Consider the following 21499-nt stretch of genomic DNA (forward strand, 5'->3'; position numbering starts at 1 on the left):
ATATTTAATGCATATTTTGCACACAGTCACTTTTGATCATACATTATGTTTTTCCATAGATCTTGATATATATATATATATATATATATATATATACATATGTATGTATATAGACAGATAGATCAGCACAAATCTATTTGCACATATTTATAATTTTTTTATATAACTTATTTGCACACCTTGTTTATTGCCATATGTTTATATTATATTGATTGCATATTGCACTTTAAGCTAGAGAAGGACATATTTCTTTATTACGGTATATATTTAAGAGTTAGACTTTTGGTGGATCTCCTGTCTTTGCTACTTACCAGTGGCGTCTCCGGCTTTCATATTTAGGGGGGGCACATGGGGGGCCAGGGTCCAAAGTAGGAGGTCCGATTATAAAACAGTACATATACACTATATATATAAAATATAATATATATATACACACGCACACGTTAGACGTGCATTTTTAACTACATAATATGTACTTAGTTATTTTTCATTCTTTAATATTAGCCCGTGTTGACAATATATATATATATATACAGGCCCGGCCCAAGGCAAAATGCCGCCTGTGGCGAATTTTAAAATTAGCCCCTACTGCCGATATATATTACTAGTCCCTGCAGCCAATATATTCAAATATTAGCCCCTGCAGCCAATATATATTAATATTAGCCCCTGCAGCCAATATATATTAATATTAGCCCCTGCTGCTGATATATATATAAATATTAGCCCCTGCTGCCAATATGAATATAAATACTAGGCCCTGCTGCAAATAAATATTATTAGCCCCTACTGCCAATATATGTTAATATTAGCTCCTGCTGCCTAATTATTTATATATATATATATATTAGCCCCTGCTGCCGATATATATTAATATTATCACCTGCTGCCGATATATATTAATATTGTCACCTGCTGCCAATACATAAAATGCTGCCAATATATATAAATATTAGACCCTGTTGCATGCAATCACTCCCTCCGCTACCACACCAAAAAAAAAATATTTGCCAAAGTGACTGCAGATCAGGGGAAGACTGTGAGAGTCAGTCCTCCACCGAGAGGTCCTCTCCCCTGTAATCATCCCCAGAGTCCCTTTGTCCCCTCATTCACTAAACCATACCGCTCTTTTACTTACACCCTGTAGTTCAGGTATAGATCAAATAAACAACACATGGAAACAGCACATGCAACTAAATAAGATTAAAAAAAAATTGTATTTGCAGGTATACATAATGTATGGAAACATAGCATTGCAGGTATAAACCAACAGAACACACAAACCCAGCATTGCAGGTATAGATCAACTGGAAATCACATGTACACTCAGCACTGAAGGTATAAATCAAAAAAACAACACATGGAAATAGCACTCAAGGTATTGATCAACTGAATAAGACATACAAATCCTATATTTGCAGGCAAACATAAATAATGTATGGAAACATAGCCGATACAGATCAACAGAATAACACAAAACCCAGCTTTGCAGGTATAGATCAATTGGAAATTACATATAAACTCTGCATTAAAGGTATAGCTAAAACCCACCTAAATTACAGGCATAGATCACTGGTCGCACACCCCAAAGACAACCCTGGCGTCCACATTGCCCACATAGAACCTGACCAGGACCTAAATTACACACACATAGGACGTGCCATCTTTGACGCCAAACAGCCCAGCATGAGTCAACATTGTCCACAAACAGCTGAACGTACGTCATGTTTGTCCCATGAACACACTACCTGTGCCATCTTTGTCCCCAGTGCTTAAACACCCTGCTTATACCATCTTTGCTTTTTTGACAAATCAATAATACACCTATGATTCACACAAACACTTTTACAGTCACTCACTAATTCACTTTCATTCAATCATTTATTCTTTCACACAAATTATTTACACATATTCATTAATGCATCCACACATTAATCCATTCATTCTCTCTCTCCTTCTGACTCTTTATTTCAATATTCTTGCCACCCTCCCTTCTCCCTATCTACCCCCTCTCCCTCCCTATCGACCCCCTCTCCCTCCCTATCTAGGGAATTTAGAGAAGGCTCACAAGGGAACGGTATCGGAGGTCTTTAACCGGCTTAAAATCACTCAAGGGAGCCGAAGGTCTGTTAAAGACCTCCGATACCGCTCCCTCGCGATCTGCGCGGCAACTGCTGCTGTGCGCCGGGGTTTGTTGTCAGATCCCGGCGCACAACACTGAAGCCGCGCCCACCGCCCTCCGTGCCCTCTGAACCAGGAAGAAGACAGAGAAGACAGAAGAAGAGGAGCGAAGAGAAAGAAAAGGAGCTGACTGCTGTAAGAAGAAAAGAGGAAAGGTAGGAAATCATTCAGTGAGAGTGACAGTGAGAGTGGATTGGTATGTGTGGATTGGTATGTGTGGAATCTGTGGATTGGAATGTGTGGATTGGTAAATGTGAAATCTGTGGATTGGTAAATGTGGATTGGTATGTGTGGAATCTGTGGATTGGTATGTGTGGAATCTGTGGATTGGTATGTGTGGATTGGTATGTGTGGAATCTGTGGATTGGTAAGTGTGGATTGGTATGTGTGGAATCTGTGGATTGGTATGTGTGGATTGGTAAATGTGGATTGGTATGTGTGGAATCTGTGGATTGGTATGTGTGGATTGGTATGTGTGGAATCTGTGGATTGGTAAGTGTGGATTGGTATGTGTGGAATCTGTGGATTTGTATGTGTGGATTGGTAAGTGTGGATTGGTATGTGTGGAATCTGTGGATTGGTAAATGTGGATTGGTATGTGTGGAATCTGTGGATTGGTATGTGTGGTATGTGTGGATTGGTATGTGTGGATTGGTATGTGTGGATTGGTATGTGTGGATTGGTATGTGTGGATTGGTAAATGTGGATTGGGATGTGTGAATTGGTAAGTGTGGATTGGTATGTGTGGAATCTGTGGATTGGTATGTGTGGAATGTGTGGATTGGTATGTGTGGATTGGTATGTGTGGCATCTGGAATGGTAAGTGTGGATTGCTAAGTGTGGATTGGTAAATGTGTGAGAGTGATGGGTGTTATGCTGTACCATTTCCAATGTCTTTTTCATTATATGATTATGCTCTAAAGTACATCATAACTCCCATCACTCTCACACATTTACCAATCCACACTTACCAATCCACACTTACCATGCTGTTCCATACAGTGGCAGAGCTGGGAGACAGAGGCCTTGCACCCCCACCCCAGGACTCCTGAAAGGTAAGTGAACTTCAAAGTGGGGAGAGGGTAGATAGTTAGGGGGGTAGATAGGGAGAAGGGAGGGAGACGGGGGGGATAGGGGGTAGATAGGGAGAAGGGAGTGAGAAGGGCTAGATAGGGCAGAAGGGGGTGAGAATGGGTAGATAGGGAGAAAGGAGGGTAGCAAGAATATTGAAATAAAGAGTCAGAATGAGAGAGCGAAAATGAATGGATTAATGTGTGGATGAATTGTGTGAATGAGTGAGAGAATTAATGAATTTGTGAGAATGCATCAATGAATATGTGTAAATAATTTGTGTGAAAGAATAAATTATTGTGTGAATGAAAGTGAATTAGTGAGTGACTGTAAAAGTGTTTGTGTTAATCATAGGTGTATAGTTGATTTGTCAAAAAGGCAAAGATGGTATAAGCAGGGTGTTTATGGGACAAAAATGGCACAGGCAGGGTGTTTGTGGGACAAAGATGGCACAGGTAGCGTGTTTATGGGACAAAGATGGCGTACACTCTGCTGTTTGGGAACAATGCTGACTCATGCTGGGCTGTTTGGGGGCAAATATGGCACGTCCTATGTGTGTGTAATTTGGGTGCTGGTCAGGTTCTATGTGGGCAATGTGGACGCTGTTTTTTTGGAGGGTTATTAAAGAAAGCACTATTATAAGTTCAGTAAATGTTATTTAAACGTGTTTATTTTACTTATAAGTTATTAATTTATTTTTTCAGATTTCTTGTTGTTTACAGTTGACATGCAGTTTACAAATTGGTGCAATAAATATTCTTGCCAACATAATTTTGTAGATGTCTTTACATTTTGGGGGGGGGCACTTACAGGATCCGCCCCGGGTGGCAAATACTCTAGGTACGCCCCTGGTTGTGCTCAGTTTGGAAATAAACTGCTGGTGACCTGACCTCGCTGTCCTATATTTATAGTGACAGTTCCCCAGACCGGGTTAGTGAATAGAAGAAGCTAGATGAGGAAAGGCGGAGTGCGCTGGAAGAGCGGAGGAGAAAGGAACAAGAGGAGCAGTTGCGCCGACTACGTGAGGAGGAAAAGGAGGAGGATGGGAGAAAAAAGAGAGAGAAGATAGAAAAGGGGGACAAAGGTAAAACTGACAGTGACAGCAGCCAAAGCGATGATGAAGATTTTAAGCAAGAAAAGAGATTTACATCTTCTGACTCTGAAAATGAGAAAAAATCCACAAAGGAATCGAAAACTAGTCCAGGAGATGGGAAGAAAGCCCCAAAGAAGGAAAAAGACAGAATGGCCTCAGATTCAGACAGTGACAAGAAGGTGGGTGAAGTTATGTCTATCATGCATGCCTGCAAATTTGTGGTGTAACTGTGGGTGGGTTTGGGCACCCCTGGCAAATCTCAAGAAATCATGTAAACACACACAAATTCGGAGAAATGTTAAGTTTTGTTGCACAAATTTTAACTTGTTAATTAACATTTAATGCACAGTTCCTATATATTTGTTCAGTATGATTTAACAGATTTTTTTGTCGGGACTAAATTGGGTGATGGCAATTCCATTAAAAAAATATTATTCTCTGAGCCTCTTAATTCAAATCTCCGTTTATTAAAGGTAAGCATGAAGACAAGGTACAGAATGTACATATAACAATGTTGAGGGAGCACACCAGGGTCCAGAGGACACAAAAGACAATATGTGTACATCGCGTAACGAGGAGAAATGAGAAAATACAGAACAATTCGCACACATGCAAGTCAGTACCGTATGACAAGAACACATGAGCATGTATAAGATGTCAGGCATGAGCACAATGAAACAAAATAGAAATAAAAAACAAATGAAATACATAACTCGAACAAACAACTCCAGGATGTCTGTGTAGCTAAGTCAGAGTGTGTATGAGTAAGTGAAGGCTAACGAGTGATACCTCCCAGTGAGAGGCCATGAGACTGCCTATACCTATCCCGAGCCCGGCTCGTCACCGGTCCCGGGGGGGAAAATACCTAAAAATCTAGGAGAGGCCACAAACATGGACCAAGGAAGCCACTTGAGGCCATTCTTATATTCTTGCCCCTTAGAAGACGCCACCAAATCTTCCAGTTGTGCAATAAAGTTAACTCTAGACACCCAAGCCCTGATAGGAGGGGGCCCCACTTTCCTCCAGTACCTTGGGATAACAGTTTTTGCCGCCTGGATGAGATGGATCAACAACGATCTTTTGTAGGAGCCCAGAGAGGATTGCGTATGATGCAGCAAGAGCGCCTCCGGCGAGGCCACAAAATCCGGCTCAACCGCCTCCTTGATCACCCCAATCACCGTCTGCCAGAACGCTTGAATATCACAACAGTCCCACCACAGATGGAGGTAGGAGCCCTCCCCCATCCCGCACCTCCAGCACAACGGCGAGATTTGTGGGAGATAATTGTGTAGCTCCACTGGTACCTTGTACCAACGGGAGAGCAACTTAAAGGAGCATTCCTGTACTCTGGCGGAAATAGAGCCCTTATGTGTGAGGCATATCATCTTATCCCATTCGGGGTCTGTGAAGGTCGAGGTTAGATCCCTTTCCCAAAGACTAAGATAAAACGGCTTGGTTGGGCTTTGAGCATCAGTCAACAGGGCATAGAGCCAAGAGAGGAGGTGGGCAGGTTCCGAATTAGCAACACATAGCCGCTCAAATTTAGTAAGCGGTCTACTAAGATGCGAGTCCGGTAACATAGTGTCTAAATAATGCTTAAGGCGATGATATAGAAAAACCAGCCGAAAGGGGTGGTTCCCCTGCGGAGGAGTCACCAAATCATCCAGAGGCCGAAAATCAGTACCCCGAAGAACCCGGCAAACTCGGACGATCTCCGAGGGCTCAGACGCTAACGACCGGAGAAGGGCAGCGGGGATGTGGGAAGTGAGATCCGGGTTATGTGACAACGGAAAAAGCGGGCCTGGAATAGAAGTTAAAACCCGTTTATTGGCCAACCTGCGCAGAACCTTCATTGAGGCAGATATAGTAGGGTGAGGACCGTCAAACAATTTCCCATAACGGGGAGGCAACCAGGGGGCCGTCGCTATGTGATAGCGGAAAAAGGAACCCTCAAGGCGAACCCATTGCTTAGGCGCCCCAATTGACCACTCCACCACCCTACGAAGGTGGGAAGCCATCCAGTACCCCTCAAGACTAGGTAAGCCCAAACCCCCCCTATTTTTATGTCTGATAAGGTGTTGGTAAGCAAGTCTCGGGGCACGAGCCCCCCAAACATATGCCGTGAAAAGTCTACGACAGGCGGCAAAATAAGAACGAGGCAGAAAAATGGGTAAGGACTGAAAAAGATAGAGGAACCTAGGGAGAACGTTCATTTTGAGAACCCCCACACGGCCAAACCAGGAGACATGAGGCATCGCCCACCTACGAAGATCAGCGGTCACGGAGGACAAAAGCGTATCATAATTCAACGAGGCAAGTTTGGAGAGATCCGCAGGAATCCACAAGCCGAGATATTTAATGGCCTGCGTTTGCCACCGAAATGGGAAAGCACCAGTAATCAGTGCCCTCAAGCGCGCTGGTATATTCACCCCCAAAATTTCTGATTTTTGGATGTTTATTGTAAAGTTAGAGAGGTCACCAAAAGCCCCCAATTCTCTAGTAACATGATGGAGGGAGTGAAAAGGATTCGTGAGTACAAAAAGTAAATCGTCAGCATAAGCTGCCAGCTTATGAGTAACCCGCGAGACCTCACAACCTGTGATGTCCTCATTGGCCCGAATCGCATTGGCAAGCGGTTCCAACGCTATGATAAAGAGGAGGGGGGACAGGGGGCAACCTTGACGGGTACCGTTTTCAAGACAAAACGGATCCGAGAGGATCCCATTCACCCTGACCTGAGCAGAGGGGTTAGCATAAAGGGCCTTAATTTGATTCAGGAAGTTACCCCCAATGCCCACGGCCTCCAAGACCCGAAACAGATAAGGCCAGGCCACCCTATCAAACGCCTTTTCGGCATCCATGGAGACAAGCGTCAAGGGGAGTTTATGATTGCGGGCATACGTCAATAAATTAAGGATCCGAATTGTGTTATCCCGGGCCTCCCTGCCGGGGACAAAACCAACCTGATCCCCATGGATCAACGAGGGGATGTAAATCTGAAGGCGCATGGCCATGACCTTCGCCAAAAGCTTAACATCCGAATTAATCAGGGAAATCGGACGGTAACTGGAACATTGTTCCGGATCTTTTCCAGGTTTGGGAAGGACCGTGATATAGGCCAGATTAGATTGCGGGGCCAGTCCCGTATCCGAAGCCAGGGAATTAAAAAGTGACACCAATTGTGGACTCAAAACAGGCAACAAACGCTTATAATAACCAACGGTGAAGCCGTCTGGTCCCGGGGACTTGCCGCTTGGGGTAAGTTTAAGAGCATTTGCAACGTCCTCCTCAGAGACAGGAGCATTTAACAACTCCCTAGCCTCCGGAGTCAGCCGCCGCGGAGCGTGTTTCGTTAAATACGCCTCTAAAGCATCACGATACATGGGGGTGGCCTGCTCAGGCGGGGGGAGATTGTACAGGGACTTATAATAGGCATGGAAACACTTGGCAATCTGTCTAGACTCATAGTGAACTGAGCCAGCCTGGTCCCTCACTTTGGGAATATAGGTGGCCGCCCGTTGTGCCCTAAGAGCTCTGGCCAGCATTTTACCGGGTTTATCGCCCATCTCATAAAACGCCTTCCTGGTCAATAAGAAATGGCGTTTCGTAGTGGAGTCCAAAAGCGAGGCTAGCCGCTCCCGAAGGGAGTGCAGCTGTTCTAGCACTGCTGGGGCCAAAGAGGATTTATGGGTTTGTTCCAACTGATGAATCTGCCTGGTCAGCGAAACGACCTCAGCCAGACGTAAGTTCTTAAGTACGGACCCCATCTTTATTAGGTGACCCCTGATGACCGCTTTGTGGGCTTCCCAGACCGTAGGGAACGGAACTTCCTCCGAAATGTTTTCCGTGAAATAGTTACGTATGTGTTGCGATAAATCTGACAAGCAGGAGGGATTGTCTAAGATATTTTCATTAAGTCGCCAACACCACGGTCGGGGCGGGGAGGAGGCGAGTTTCAACGTGAAGTGCACCGGAGCATGGTCGCTTAACGATTGAATGCCTATGGCCGAGGAGTGTAAATGCAACAAGTGATGGTGTGAGAGGAATAAAGCATCAATCCTGGTATATCTAGCATGTAAGTGAGAATAAAAAGTATAATCCCTAACCGTCGGGTGTTGCGACCTCCAAACATCAACCAACTGGTTGAGATGTAGCCATTTCCTAACCTTCTTGATTTTGGTAAAGGGGATGTGGGAAGACCGCGCTGACGAATCTCTCACGGGATCAAGTATCATGTTAAGATCCCCACCAAAGACCGTCAACCCTTCACGGAAATCAGCGAGCTTGGCCAACACACCACACAGAAAGGCAGATTGGTTACAGTTTGGAGAGTAAACATTGCCGAGAGTAACCTTTTGGTTACCTATATAACCCTTCAGAAAAATAGCCCGTCCCTCCGAATCCCTCCAGATGTCCAGGGGACGAAAGGGAATCGATTTGTGAAGGAGGATAGCGACGCCTTTAGTTTTGGAGTTGGGGGAGCTGGAAAAAAAGGCGTGCGTATAGTACTTGTTAGTGAGTTTAAATTCCTTGGAATGTATAAAGTGCGTTTCTTGCAAAAAGGCAATATGTGTGTGGAGGGACTGCAAAGTGTATAGGACTTTAGAACGGTGTTGGGGCTTATTTAAGCCTCTAACATTCAGAGAGGTCACTCGAATCAAATCAGGTGTCATGTAACGGACATCCGGAGAAACTCGCCACAACTCAGACCATCCCGGAGAAACAACAATCCACACAAAAACAACTGAAAATTGAAAACATGTAAACAAAACAAAAGTAAGGACACTGGATGCCTAGGCATCGAATAATGAGCCAAGGACCTCAGAGAGGTCCGAAAACTACAACTTCACCCCTCAAAGAGAGGGAAGTGAGTGGGCTCCGGGGGCGTTATGCAAACTAGAAACACACAGAGTTGTGCAACAGAAAAATAGAGGATGACTAAAATGAACATGGAGCTAACGGTGAATGCCAGGGGACCACACACCCCACCCGTAGCAATGAGGAAAGGTCACCAACCCAACGCTCTGCAACCCATCTGCGGTCATTACAAGCCCAGTAGAGGCATAGCAACTTGACTAAAAGACCCCACCGACCATAGCGGAGCAATATAAAACAAAAACAAAACCGCCTCCCCGACACAAATAACGTAAAACCGACGCATATCTCCAACCTTCGGCGCAAAAAAGAAAAAATAAGAAGAAAAAACAAATGACGAACGTGTCCGTGTAATCCAAAGGCAGCTGAGACGTCCGTAACGCGGCAGGCAGCTTGTCAGACGAACGGAGGCAAGACGGCACCAAGGTCCCAGGTAAGTCCTCACGTCTCCCAGGACACGCGCAGGCACCGTCCAAGAAGCAGGAGGAGTGAAGCGGTCCAGGTAACCCACAGGGAGCACGTAGACGCAGGAGCCTCACTAGGAGAAGGCCTTTGTGGAGTGAAAGCCTATGTACTTGCGTCGCCCCGTTGTCGATTCCGCTTACGCCGCTGCGGTCTCGGGGTCCAATCACCGGAAGGATCAGTCGCTAGGACCGGAGCAAGAAATGCAGGTTCCCAGTCCTCCACCGTGCAGGTCGGAAGCTCCAGCGCTTCGAGAAAGGGCTGAACATCGCTCAGATGTCGAATGACGTGAGAATTAGGGCCCTGTCTCACTATTAGTGCGAATGGAAAACCCCACTGGTAGGGGATATGTGCCGCACGTAGAGCCAAAGTGACGGGCCGCAGGAAGCGTCGGGCCCGTAAAGTCGCAGGTGAGAGGTCCTGGAAGATAGCAATATCGTGGGAGTCCCATTTAAGCGCAGCGTTACCTCGACACTGGCGAAGAATATCTTCCTTTTGAGAGTAACGGGTAAGACAGCAGACCACATCTCTCGGCGGGGCCGTTCCCGTCGGTTTTTGACGTAAAGCCCTGTGGGCCCTGTCAAATTCGATGATGGCGTCAGGAGGTCGTTGCAGAATCTGGTTAAAGATCTCTCGCAAGGTCGGGATAAGATCAGCGTGCGGGAGAGATTCCGGGAGGCCTCGAATTCTCAGATTATTGCGTCTGCCCCTGTTGTCGAGATCCTCAACCTTTCGGGAGAGTTGGGTCAGCATAGTAGATTGGTCCCGTAGCTGCGTAGAGAGGGCATCTACATGCCGGCTAAGTTTCGGCTGTTCGTCTTCTAATGCGGCCACGCGGTCGCCAACATGGCGGATGTCCGCCTGGATAGCGGTAAGACTGGAACGGATACCTTGCGTGGCGCGATCAATAATAGCTGATATGTCCTCCTTCGTAGGGAGCAAATCCAACTTCTTCCGCCACGAGTGCTCCGTAGGGGCCAAGGCAGCAGCATTCAAAGCCCGCGTGTCATCACTCGTCACCACGCTGCCCGGGCTGGCCGGAGGTGAAGTAGGCCGAGAAAGAGAGTCCCGAGAGTCCTGGTCAGAAGACGCCTGAAAAAACGCCCGTACCGAGGTGAGTGACCTCTCTTTCGATCCAGCAGGTTTTGGTGTTGCAGGTAGCTTGTTATGTTTGCCCATGTTGGTGGAGTACAGTACAACCGAAGCGTTTTTTCGGGCAGGGTGCACGGGAGCTCGACACTCACACGTCCATGTTGGTTGGAGTCCGACCACGCCCCCCTTCTCTGAGCCTCTTACACTGTTGGGATCATTCTCAATATCCATGTGCTCCTTTAACCCTTTAATGACAATCCACATACGATACAGTGTTAGTGACCATGCCCGTACATGTACATGGTAGCATTATTTGCCGTTCATCATTCGGCGGCATCGCAGTTTTCCTGGAAGCCTCACAAGTGAGGCTATCCAGGCAAACAAAAAAATGTTTTTCTGACCTTCCGATTGCCATAATTCACGGCCATCAGCGGTTTAAACAGACCAGTGATGCAAATCACTGGTCTGTTAAACACGCCCCTGAGCCAGATGCAAATCTGGTGAGGGGCATTCCAGGATGCCTTTTCATTGAGGCAAGCCTGCAAGCCAGAGGGGGCTTCACAACCTCCTGATCGCCGTGAATCACAGTGAATTCAAAGATACCTCAAATAGCACATGGGGCAGTGACCAGATTTGGGGGGATAAAAGGTTATGAAATAGCAAAATGCTACCTGTACTTATTGCCCTGTAACGTGCAGAAAAAAGCAAAAAAAAAATATTGGGTATTTGTAAACTCAGGACAAGTAGTAGTATTTTTTATAGTCTTTTGTCCCAAAATGTACTACGAGTAAGAAAGTCTTGTCATTAAGGGGTTAAGTAGCTGAGGGTACAAAAATAAAGACCCTTGATTTGAACAAAGCAAGAGGAATGCTATAATAAGCTATCTAAACACCTCCTGTCTGCAAGGTTCAACATGTAATTTAGGGAATTCAAAGGGGAACTTTTGAAAGACCTCAGGACTGTTTGTGGACTTGTTGGGAATGCAGAGCAAAACCGTTATCCTTAAAGAAGGATGGTTAGGCGAGTACAGGAGTAGTGGTGCACCAGTCCACCTCTGAAGTATACATCACAGCATTTAAATAAGCCAGAGGTTATTTATAACCAAAGGAATGTTTAAGAAAGAAATTGAGAAGTAGTTTGGGATGGATCTATCATGCTTTTGGGGTCATTTGGCAGGCAGTAGAAACTCGGGAACCTAATGTATAATAAAGTAAGGCTTCAAAGTAGGGCTGCAACAACTAATCAATAATATCGATAATAATCGATAATGAAAATCGTTGCCAACGAATTTCATTATCGATTAGTTGAATCGATTTTGATTTGCTCTGAAAAATACCCCTCATATAATCCATTTAGTCTGACTTAGTGATGTCCGGATCATGAACGAATCGTTCATTTGATCCGGTTCTTTTTAGTGATCCGGATGAATCGGTTCACTAGACTGAACTATTCATTTGTAGCGGTTCAGTCTGTGAATCATGCAGCTGTAACCTGATCCTAGAGCTGTGAGTCATCTGCAGAGCACTCAGACACAGACTCTGGGGTCAGGTTACAGCTCATTAATTCACACAGGAACGATGACTCATAGAGTCAGAGAGTCGTTCAAAGAGTTGAATGATCCGAAGAGTCAAATGATCCGAAGAGTCGAATGATTCAAATGATTCGAATCTTACAGGGATCCGGATCTTACAAGGATCCGAATCTTACAGAGATTCGAATCATTCAGAGAATATTACTGATACCATACTTTTATAAATAAATACATTAATAATGTTCACACTGCCCCCAGGATTTAGATTCCCCTGAGTTTGCCCCCCTTTACCTATAACTGCACCTACAGTTAACTTTAATTAACCCTCAGTCATCAGCATAAAATTAACCCTTATACCCCATCAACCATAACTGCCCCTGAAATTAACCGTAAAGATCCCATTAACCATAACGGCCCATGAAATTAACCCTAAAGACCCCATTAACCATAACGGCCCCTGAAATTAACCCTAAATACTCCATTAACCATAACTGCCCCTAAATTAATTGCATGTACTCCAGATAAATTACCTAATAAATTGGTATGGTTGATGGGGTGTTAATTTAGGGGCAGTTATGCTTAATGGGGTGTTTAGGGATAATTTAGGGGCAGTTATGCTTAATGGGGTCTTTAGTGTTAATTTAGGGGCAGTTATGCTTAATGAGGTGTTTAGGGTTAATTTGGGGGCAGTTATGCTTAATGGGGTCTTTAGTGTTAATTTAGGGGCAGTTATGCTTAATGAGGTGTTTAGGGTTAATTTGGGGGCAGTTATGCTTAATGGGGTCTTTAGTGTTAATTTAGGGGCAGTTATGCTTAATGAGGTGTTTAGTGTTAATTTGGGGGCAGTTATGCTTAATGGGGTCTTTAGTGTTGATTTAGGGGCATTTATGCTTAATGAGGTGTTTAGGGTTAATTTGGGGGCAGTTATGCTTAATGGGGTGTTTAGGGTTAATTTGGGGGCAGTTATGCTTAATGAGGTCTTTAGTGTTAATTTGGGGGCAGTTATGCTTAATGGGGTGTTTAGGGTTAATTTGGGGGCAGTTATGTTTAATGGGGTGTTTAGGGTTAATTTGGGGGCAGTTATGGTTAATGGGGTGTTAAGGGTTAATTTTAGGGGCAGTCATGGTTCATGGGGTGTTAAGGGTTAATTTTAGGGGCAGTCATGGTTGATGGGGTGTTTAGGGTTAATTTAATGGTGAGGGTTGATTTAATTAATTTAATAAAGTTAGCTTAAGGTGCAGTTGCAGGTAAAGGGGAATGTAAATCCTGGGGGCAGTGATTATTAATGTATTATTTATAACAGTATGGTGATATTCTCTGAATGATTAGAATGCCAATGAAGGCAGAGAGTCGTTCAAAGATCCGGATCTTACAGTGATCCGGAACTTACAGTGATCCGGAACTTACAGTGATCCGGATCACTGTAAGATTTGGATCCCTGTAAGATCCGAATCTTTGAACTACTCTCTGCCTTCATTGACATCACTGGAGGCAGGGGGGAGGATTCATAATGAAAGGGGCGGGGCCAATCGTTAGTGTGCCTGCACGGAGTTACTGGAAAACAGTAACTCCTGTGAGTCACACTGAGTGATCCGAAGATTCGGATCATGAATCGGATCATTTCAGTGAACGAATCGAAATGATCCGATTCACTTTAATGATCCGAACTTCCCATCACTAGTCTGACTCACAGCAGCAGCTCTTACTTACCAGTCCCTCCCTGTAATCACTGTGACAACTGGCCCCGCCCCTTCCTTCTCCCAGAAGGCCAGAACCACATGGCTGTGACACTCATCTAACTGTAAGTATAAAATTAATATTTGGGCTGCTGAAAGTTAGGGGAGGTGGGGGTTAATTTAGGGGCAGCTATGGTTAATGGGGTGTTTAAGGTTAATTTAGGGGTAGTTATGGTTAATATGGTGTTTAGGGTTAATATAGGAGCAGCTGGTGTCAGTGTGCTGTGAACAGGTCTGTGACTCTATGAGGGGACTATGAGATATCTGGGGGGGGGTATAAGGCATATCTGGGGAGGATGGAGTGACATATCTGGGGGTATAAGGCATATACGGTATATAAGGCATATGTGGGGAGGGCAGCATGGCATGTCTGGGGAGGATGGAGTGGTGTATCAGGGGGGTATAAGGCATATCAGGCACAGTGGCATATGTGGGAGGCAGCGTGGCATATGTGGGAGGCAGCGTGGAGTGGCATATGTGGGAGGCAGCGTGGAGTGGCAGATGTGGGAGGCAGCGTGGAGTGGCATGTCTGGGAGGCAGCGTGGCAAGCCTGGGCTCAAATGTGCATAAATTGGGGCGCCTGGTTGGGAAATAAAGACAAGAAATGCATTTTATCAAAGCTTTTTTTTATTCTGCTGTTTGTATTTAACATAATTTGTTTATTAAATTATTTTAATAAGTGAAAAATGTACATTCATTTTTTTTTATCCGATTAATCGAAAAAATAATCGGCCAACTAATCGATTATGAAAATAATCATTAGTTGCAGCCCTACTTCAAAGAAAAAAAATGAATGCTGGACACCTAGCAATTGCCTTTACAGTCCCTGAAATTGAAAAATATTCAAAATCTCAAACATATTGTGTCTGTAAGATGACCTAGGGATGTCTCTACTAGAAGCATCTTGCAAGGAAGAATTGGAAAAAACCTAAACTAAAAGAAATACATTTAGCCGACAACAGATGCTGTCACTTCTGCATACAAATATTATTTGTAAAGCAAATGTTTCACTGTGTGGCATTATTACACGCAAATAGACTGACATGGTATTATTATGCTATTAATATTTTTAGATTAAGAAGACTGTTAAAAAGACACCAGCTTCACAGTCTGCGAAAAAAACAACTGAGAAGGAAAAACATGGAGACCGACCAAGAGGAAGGTAAGAAGAGAGTTATAGTAGTTGACAGAATGAACTTTTTGTGGATGTAGGTACAAGTTATTACATTAAAAAAAACTCAATTTTCCAGGCCTCCCAAGACTGATAAGGGAAGAAAGAAACCAGAAACAATAAATGGCCGGAAAACACAGAAGAAAGGTAAGTAATTTTATAGGCTGCGTGTATTATGTCTGAATATTGTGAAAAGGCAAATGAGGTGTCATGGTATAATCTTTCTACAGAGCCTACAGTAGAAGAAAAACTCCAGAAGCTCCACACTGAGATCAAGTTTGAAAGTGGACAATCCTGTAAGTGAAACATTTACTCCGCACGCTGATAATTTCACTTAGACTGCATTTGCACCCGATGTCTCATTTTAACAGGCCATTAAAAAAAAATGTTGTGCCATGTACTTAAAACAAACAGAGAATGGTTATTGCAGCAACATGAAATGTATATTATGCTCTAGTTGGCACTACCGTTGTGACCTCTGTTTCAGCTCTAGATCTTGCTTATGATCTATATGTTACCCACTATTCTACCTGTATGAGTTTAGGTTCCTTTCAACTACATAATGTTTGAGGCATGTACTATAGGTGTAAGTCTCTGATAATGAGCAGCCACTACTAAGTCCTAGAGTTTCCCCACAGACCCAAAGGGATTGTCCTAGCACTTAAAATGCCGACAGCATAGGTGTATACGCTGACTCACCTCGTGCAAGGTACGCCGGGGTGCTTCTCCGGCTCTACACTCGGGTGCAAGATTTTCATACAAGAATTGTTATCCCCACTCCTACTTTTTCATTGTACTGTGAAAATTACACTATATGACCAAAAGTATGTGGCCACCCTCCTGATTGAGCTTAGGTGTTTCAATCACACTCCTTGTTCACAGCTGCTTAAAATCAAATGCATAGGCAAACATTGAAAGTAGAATAGCCCTGCTAGGTCTGCCCTGATCCACTGCAAGTGCTGTTATTGTGAGAATGGAAATAACACACTGCCTTTCTACACATCTACCCATTTAAGCACACAACTGCCCACGCATATACACATACACTGCCCCTACACACACCTGCCCATAAACACACATACACACACAAACCTACATTGCACTTATACCCCTTTCTCCCCATCTCTTACCTTTCTCATCCTTCCTAAGGCCCTGTTTAGGAGTAACAACTTGACTGCTAAGGTGCGTAGCGCATACACATAGCCGTTCCTCTATAGCATCAGTTCCTACAGTTCCAAACTGCCTCTGGAAGCAACATCCGTACAAGCACTGTATGTCAAGAGCTTCATAAAACGGGCCCAGTGGCTGCATACAAGCCAAAGATCACTATGTCCGCATTCTTGTTGTCGTATAGTGTTTCCTTTGTGAATATTTATGTGTAGCACAGTGATAGTGATAAAAAGCTTTCAAAGCTTTTATTTGTACATCTCTTTAAAAAAAAAACAAATGTGTTTTACCTAGGACATACAGAAATGTCTGAATGCTCTGGAGGAGCTTGGTGGTCTCCAGGTGACTTCTCATATACTGCAGAAGAATACAGATTTAGTTGCCACGCTCAAAAAGGTGAGTTGCATATCTCTGCACCAGAGAAGACATCTGCACTTGCATCATGAATTTTTCTATTCACTCCAATTCCACATTCTCGCTACCTCCTTCTCAGATACGCCGGTACAAGGCCAATCAATCTGTAATGGACAAGGCTACAGTCGAATCAAGGCTCGTATTCTGGGTCCCAAATCTGAGTCTCAACTGAAAGACAGCCAGAAAGATAGCATCGGGGAAAAAGATAAAGGTGAGGCAATGCATAGCAAGGGACCTATAATCAGTAAGCTCCCATAGGATAGTATGGGTACTAGTTGATCTCAGAAATTTCAAAACCTATTACATTTAAAACTTTAATAGTATTTTGCAGCAGACTGTTATGATGGCATCCTTCATTAAGAAATTTTTACTCTAAGGGTAAATTGTTAATACCGTATTTGCTCGATTATAAGACGACCCCCCAAATCTGAATATTAATTTAAGAAAAAAAAGAAAAAGCCTGAATATAAGACGACCCTATAGGAAAAAAGTTTTACCAGTAAATGTTAATTCATGTAATCTATTTTTTTAATAAAAGCTATGATTGAGAAAAATATTTTGGTTTTATTTCCTTCTATTTTCCAACCTGCCCCCAGTTATGCACATCTGCCCCAGAAATACCTTATACCCCCTATATGCCACTGTGCCCCATGATATGCCTTTTAACCCTCTAAATGCCACTGTGCCCCATGATATGCCTTTTGACCCTATATGCCACTGTGCCCCCTGATATGCTTTTTGACCCCCTATGTGCCACTCTGCCTCCAGAATTGCCTTATGCCCCTATATGTCACTCTGGCATTTAGAGGGTTAAAAGGCATATTATGGGGAAGAGTGGCATATAGGGAGGTTTAAGGCATTTCAAGAGGCAGAGTGGCGTATAGAGGGTTAAAAAGGCATTTCTGGAGGCAGAATGGCATTAAGGGGGTTAAAAGGCATTTCATAGAGCACTCTGCCTCCAGAAATGCCTTATGCCCCCGTTTAACACTCCCCCCCCTCCTCCTAACTTACCGGTACTTAAGTCCTCCGTCATGTAGCCGGTACTGAGTCCTCTGTCATGTAGCCGGTACTGAGTCCTCTGTCATGTAGCCGGGGCAGCGTGCTGCAGCCGGAAGGAGGCGTGGCTAGCAGCGGGGGCTGTCTGCGTCCATCGCGCAGACCTTCCGCGGCTGTCAGAGAAAAGAGTTCCCCGTGCCGGTGCCGCACCAGTGCGGGGAACTCTGTTCTCTGACAGTCGGGGAAGGTCTGCGCGATGGACGCAGACAACCCCCGCTGCTAGCCACGACTCCTTCCTGCTGCAGCGGAAGTTGTCTACGCGAATCGCGTAGACATCTACCACGCTGCCCCAGCTACACACCGGGGACTCAGAAGCACCGTTAAGTGGGCCGGGGGGGGGGGGGAGGCAGGAGGATCCAGGTCCCCTGCAGCTGCGGGGGATCTGGATCTTAGTAGTCTCATAGTCAGACCTATTTGAGGTCTGATTATAAGACGAGGGGTATTTTTCAGAGCATTTGCTCTGAAAAAAACCTTGTCTTATAATCAAGCAAATACGGTAATATTGGGTGCTATGGGCACTTAATGGAAAAATGTTTGAGAAACAGGATTGTAGATATCTGTGTGTTTTATTTATAGGTCTCATGGATTTTGTTGTGTCTAACATTCATAGATTGGTCTTCAGATATGTATAGTATACGTAGAAATACCTATTTTTTATTATCCTAATTACCAAATTTTAGAAACGCCAGTGAATGGAGACTCTACATCCCAAGCAAATGAGGGTAGTGTTGATAAGGAAAGTGAACAACGTAACCAAGAGTGTGAAACAAGTGATCATGGAAAGGAAGAAGACGGGTGAGAAGGATACCACTATTCCTAAGCTGTTATGAGTAGATGTACATAGTATACATTTGTAATGTACAATCTATTGTGTTTTCTTTATCCTTTCGCGCAATATATGGGGGTATACACACAAATTAATTGCCCTGGTTCATCAAACTTTCTTGCTTTAAAACCTAAGCACCAGCATGCAGTAAATCCTTTTGATTTCAAGATCTGTTATGTCAGATTAAACCTAATCGGCTGTAAAACTGTCTTTGCTATTGAAAGTTTTCTGCTTTCGTGACTGATGCACACCATAACTACTACTCTAAATTCACACTGGCAGTACTATTGGATGGTCTGACCGGTGAGTTTATACCAGACAAAATTGCAAGGAGCCTAATGATGTTGATGTGCAGATTTTGTTCTGTTGTGAATCACGTACAGTGGTAATGGTGAGGTTCTGGTGTATCCAACAGCAAGAGTATCCATTTTTTAGCGTAGGTGACTCTTTTTCAGGACACTTCTGCTGAATTCCATTACAAGGATGAACAATGTTGAGGGAGATTGTGGACCCTGCCTTCTTTGAAAGAGGGTGGAATGTCTATATCTGTGGTGTGACTGATGTCTGCAGGCTAGATTGGATCAACACTGAAAAATATCCAACTGCAGGAGTATGTGTGGCACAAATTGTAGCCCCCTTAGGGAAGAGCACATCTACAAATGTTCCACCTCTTGAAGCTCTAGCGGCTACCACAGAAGAGGCAAAATGACAAAAATGTAACTGTCCAGGGGAGATGCCTTAGAGGGGTCACAGGCTTTATATCGGTTGGGGATGTAACCGCATCCTACACATCCTCTGGAGCTTTTTAGGAGCAGTTAGGGCTGATGTAGCTTTCTTGTCTGGTAGCACAATGGTTTTGGTGGACTGTAGACTGTTATGTCAGTTTAACTCTGGTTACTAAAATATACTCGATTTCTTGGCCACCATTACACATCAGGTTGACCTTTCTTATCACACACACCACAAACTCTGGAGTTACTTCTTATGTTATCTTTCAATGTAATGTATGATTTCTTGTGCCTCTTAAAATAATGCTGTTTTCTCAACTGGTGAAAATAAATTAGCTGTTCATTTTTGACAAAGTATGTTTTGTCTTTAACAGTACTAATCTCACAGACGAAACTAGTAATGCTGGCCTGATCCCTGCTGAGACTTCTGGAAGTTGAGGGGCTGTGACACATAGGATTCTACTCCATTATTGCTGAAGACTGTCTTTGTCAGAAGTCCATTTCAAGGGTTGCATCTACTGTGTCCCCCTATGCTCTTAGTGATGTTTGGTTATTTTTTGTTTTGTTTTTCCTAGTTTATTTCTTGTGACATGAAATGAGTATAAAAAGTTTTTATAGATAATCTGTGTATTTTGTCGTCTTTGGGGGGGAGGGGTATCTTAATGCTGGGTTGTTTCTGTCCAAAGAACTGTATCTAGCCACATTCTCTAAAAATCAAATTGATTTAAGTAATCTGTATTCTTTTGGTGGGAATTTGAAATGGTTAAAACCAGATAGAGACTCAGAGCTTGGTGTTTCTTACAGCTCGTTTTGTTTGTTTAGAGTGGTCCAAAACATAACGTCCATTTTATCTAGAGTTTAAAAATTGTTGATATATTGTGGTATCTTTTAACACCCTACTTAGAAGATTTTAGGATATTTGTAATAATAATTAAAAAAAAATGAATGCCTATTTGTTGTGAGCCATACTAGTGTGGGTTATTTATGTAATTTTCTAGTTAGCAGACCCGGCTTCACCTTCTGTTCATTTAAATATAGTTTTTACTTATAAACCCCTATTGTAAACTGTTGTGGAATGTGTTTTGGCGCTATGTAAATAAAATATGCCGTCGTAGCGCAAAACGTGGTGGACCATCTCTCACTTATGTTAGACGGGTATACGTTGGAAGTAAACCAAACCTTGGAAGCTCAGAAATGGAAAGCATTACGGAACGGCTGAAAGAGGCAGAATAAAGAATTATATGACAGGCAACTTCTCCACCAAATCTACACAATGATATTCCAAGTGAAACTGGAATAAACCTGCAACATAATGACAAAATGAAAGATCTGGGAACGAGAAACTAATGCACCTTATAGGCCTCTCACAAACCCACTCTAAAGGATATATGTGTATGTATAAGTGTGTATATTTATATATACATGTTTATTAGGAAGCCCATGTGTGTATATGTAATGTGTGTGTACAAACAAATGTTTACAATGCTACCTGACCCACATAGGTAACTCAGTAATTTATTAGCTCTACAGGGGTGTGGAGATTTTTAAAACCTCCACTTGTCCAAGGGACTAAAATGGTAGTCCCAATCTACCTGTCCTTTATGACAATCTATTTGTGCCGATACAAAAATCAGTTTTAATCAAAACTGTATTTATGGGAGGGTCTATGTATTGACACACCCTGCTCCCTGCCCATTTTCCCTTTAAATGGGGGTATTTCCTGCTGGCATCAGTGGGAACGCCCCCAACATCAGTGGGAACTCTCTCTGACGTCAGTGGGCAGTTCTGGCCGTGTCCCACAAGGGAAGGCTCCAGGTAGCCAGAGTGAAGAAGTTCCCAGGTATGTCCGTCATAGAGCAGACGTTCAACTGGCTGCCAGAGAGGAGGATCCTGGTCCCCTGCAGCGCTGCAGTTGGACCTGGATCCTTGCCCTGCTGCTTGCCCACAGCATGGCTAAATGGGGAAAAAAAACACCTGCCCAGCGCCCGGAACTGCATGTCCCAGACGTCGGGCGATACAGGTTGTGCATCCCTGCATTACATTTTTAGGATATATAATTAGGTAAAAAAAACTCCTGTTTATTTAACATCACTATT

The 21499-nt window shown here is 43.8% G+C and overlaps 1 protein-coding gene across 1 annotated transcript in view; it reads left to right on the top strand.

Annotated features, from left to right (window-relative positions):
* LOC128490063 (hepatoma-derived growth factor-related protein 2-like) overlaps positions 1-20025 on the top strand; it is a 47382-nt gene extending 27357 nt beyond the window's left edge. The window contains exons 6-8 of the mRNA XM_053461791.1: positions 16873-17004; positions 18530-18644; positions 19778-20025. Of these exons, the coding sequence (XP_053317766.1) occupies positions 16873-16965 (93 nt within the window). The 3' untranslated portion in view covers positions 16966-17004; positions 18530-18644; positions 19778-20025. The remainder of the gene's footprint in view (positions 1-16872; positions 17005-18529; positions 18645-19777) is intronic.
* The last annotated feature ends 1474 nt before the right edge of the window (positions 20026-21499 follow it).

The sequence above is a fragment of the Spea bombifrons genome, chromosome 1 (assembly GCF_027358695.1).
Source record: "Spea bombifrons isolate aSpeBom1 chromosome 1, aSpeBom1.2.pri, whole genome shotgun sequence".
Lineage (NCBI taxonomy): Eukaryota > Metazoa > Chordata > Amphibia > Anura > Pelobatidae > Spea > Spea bombifrons.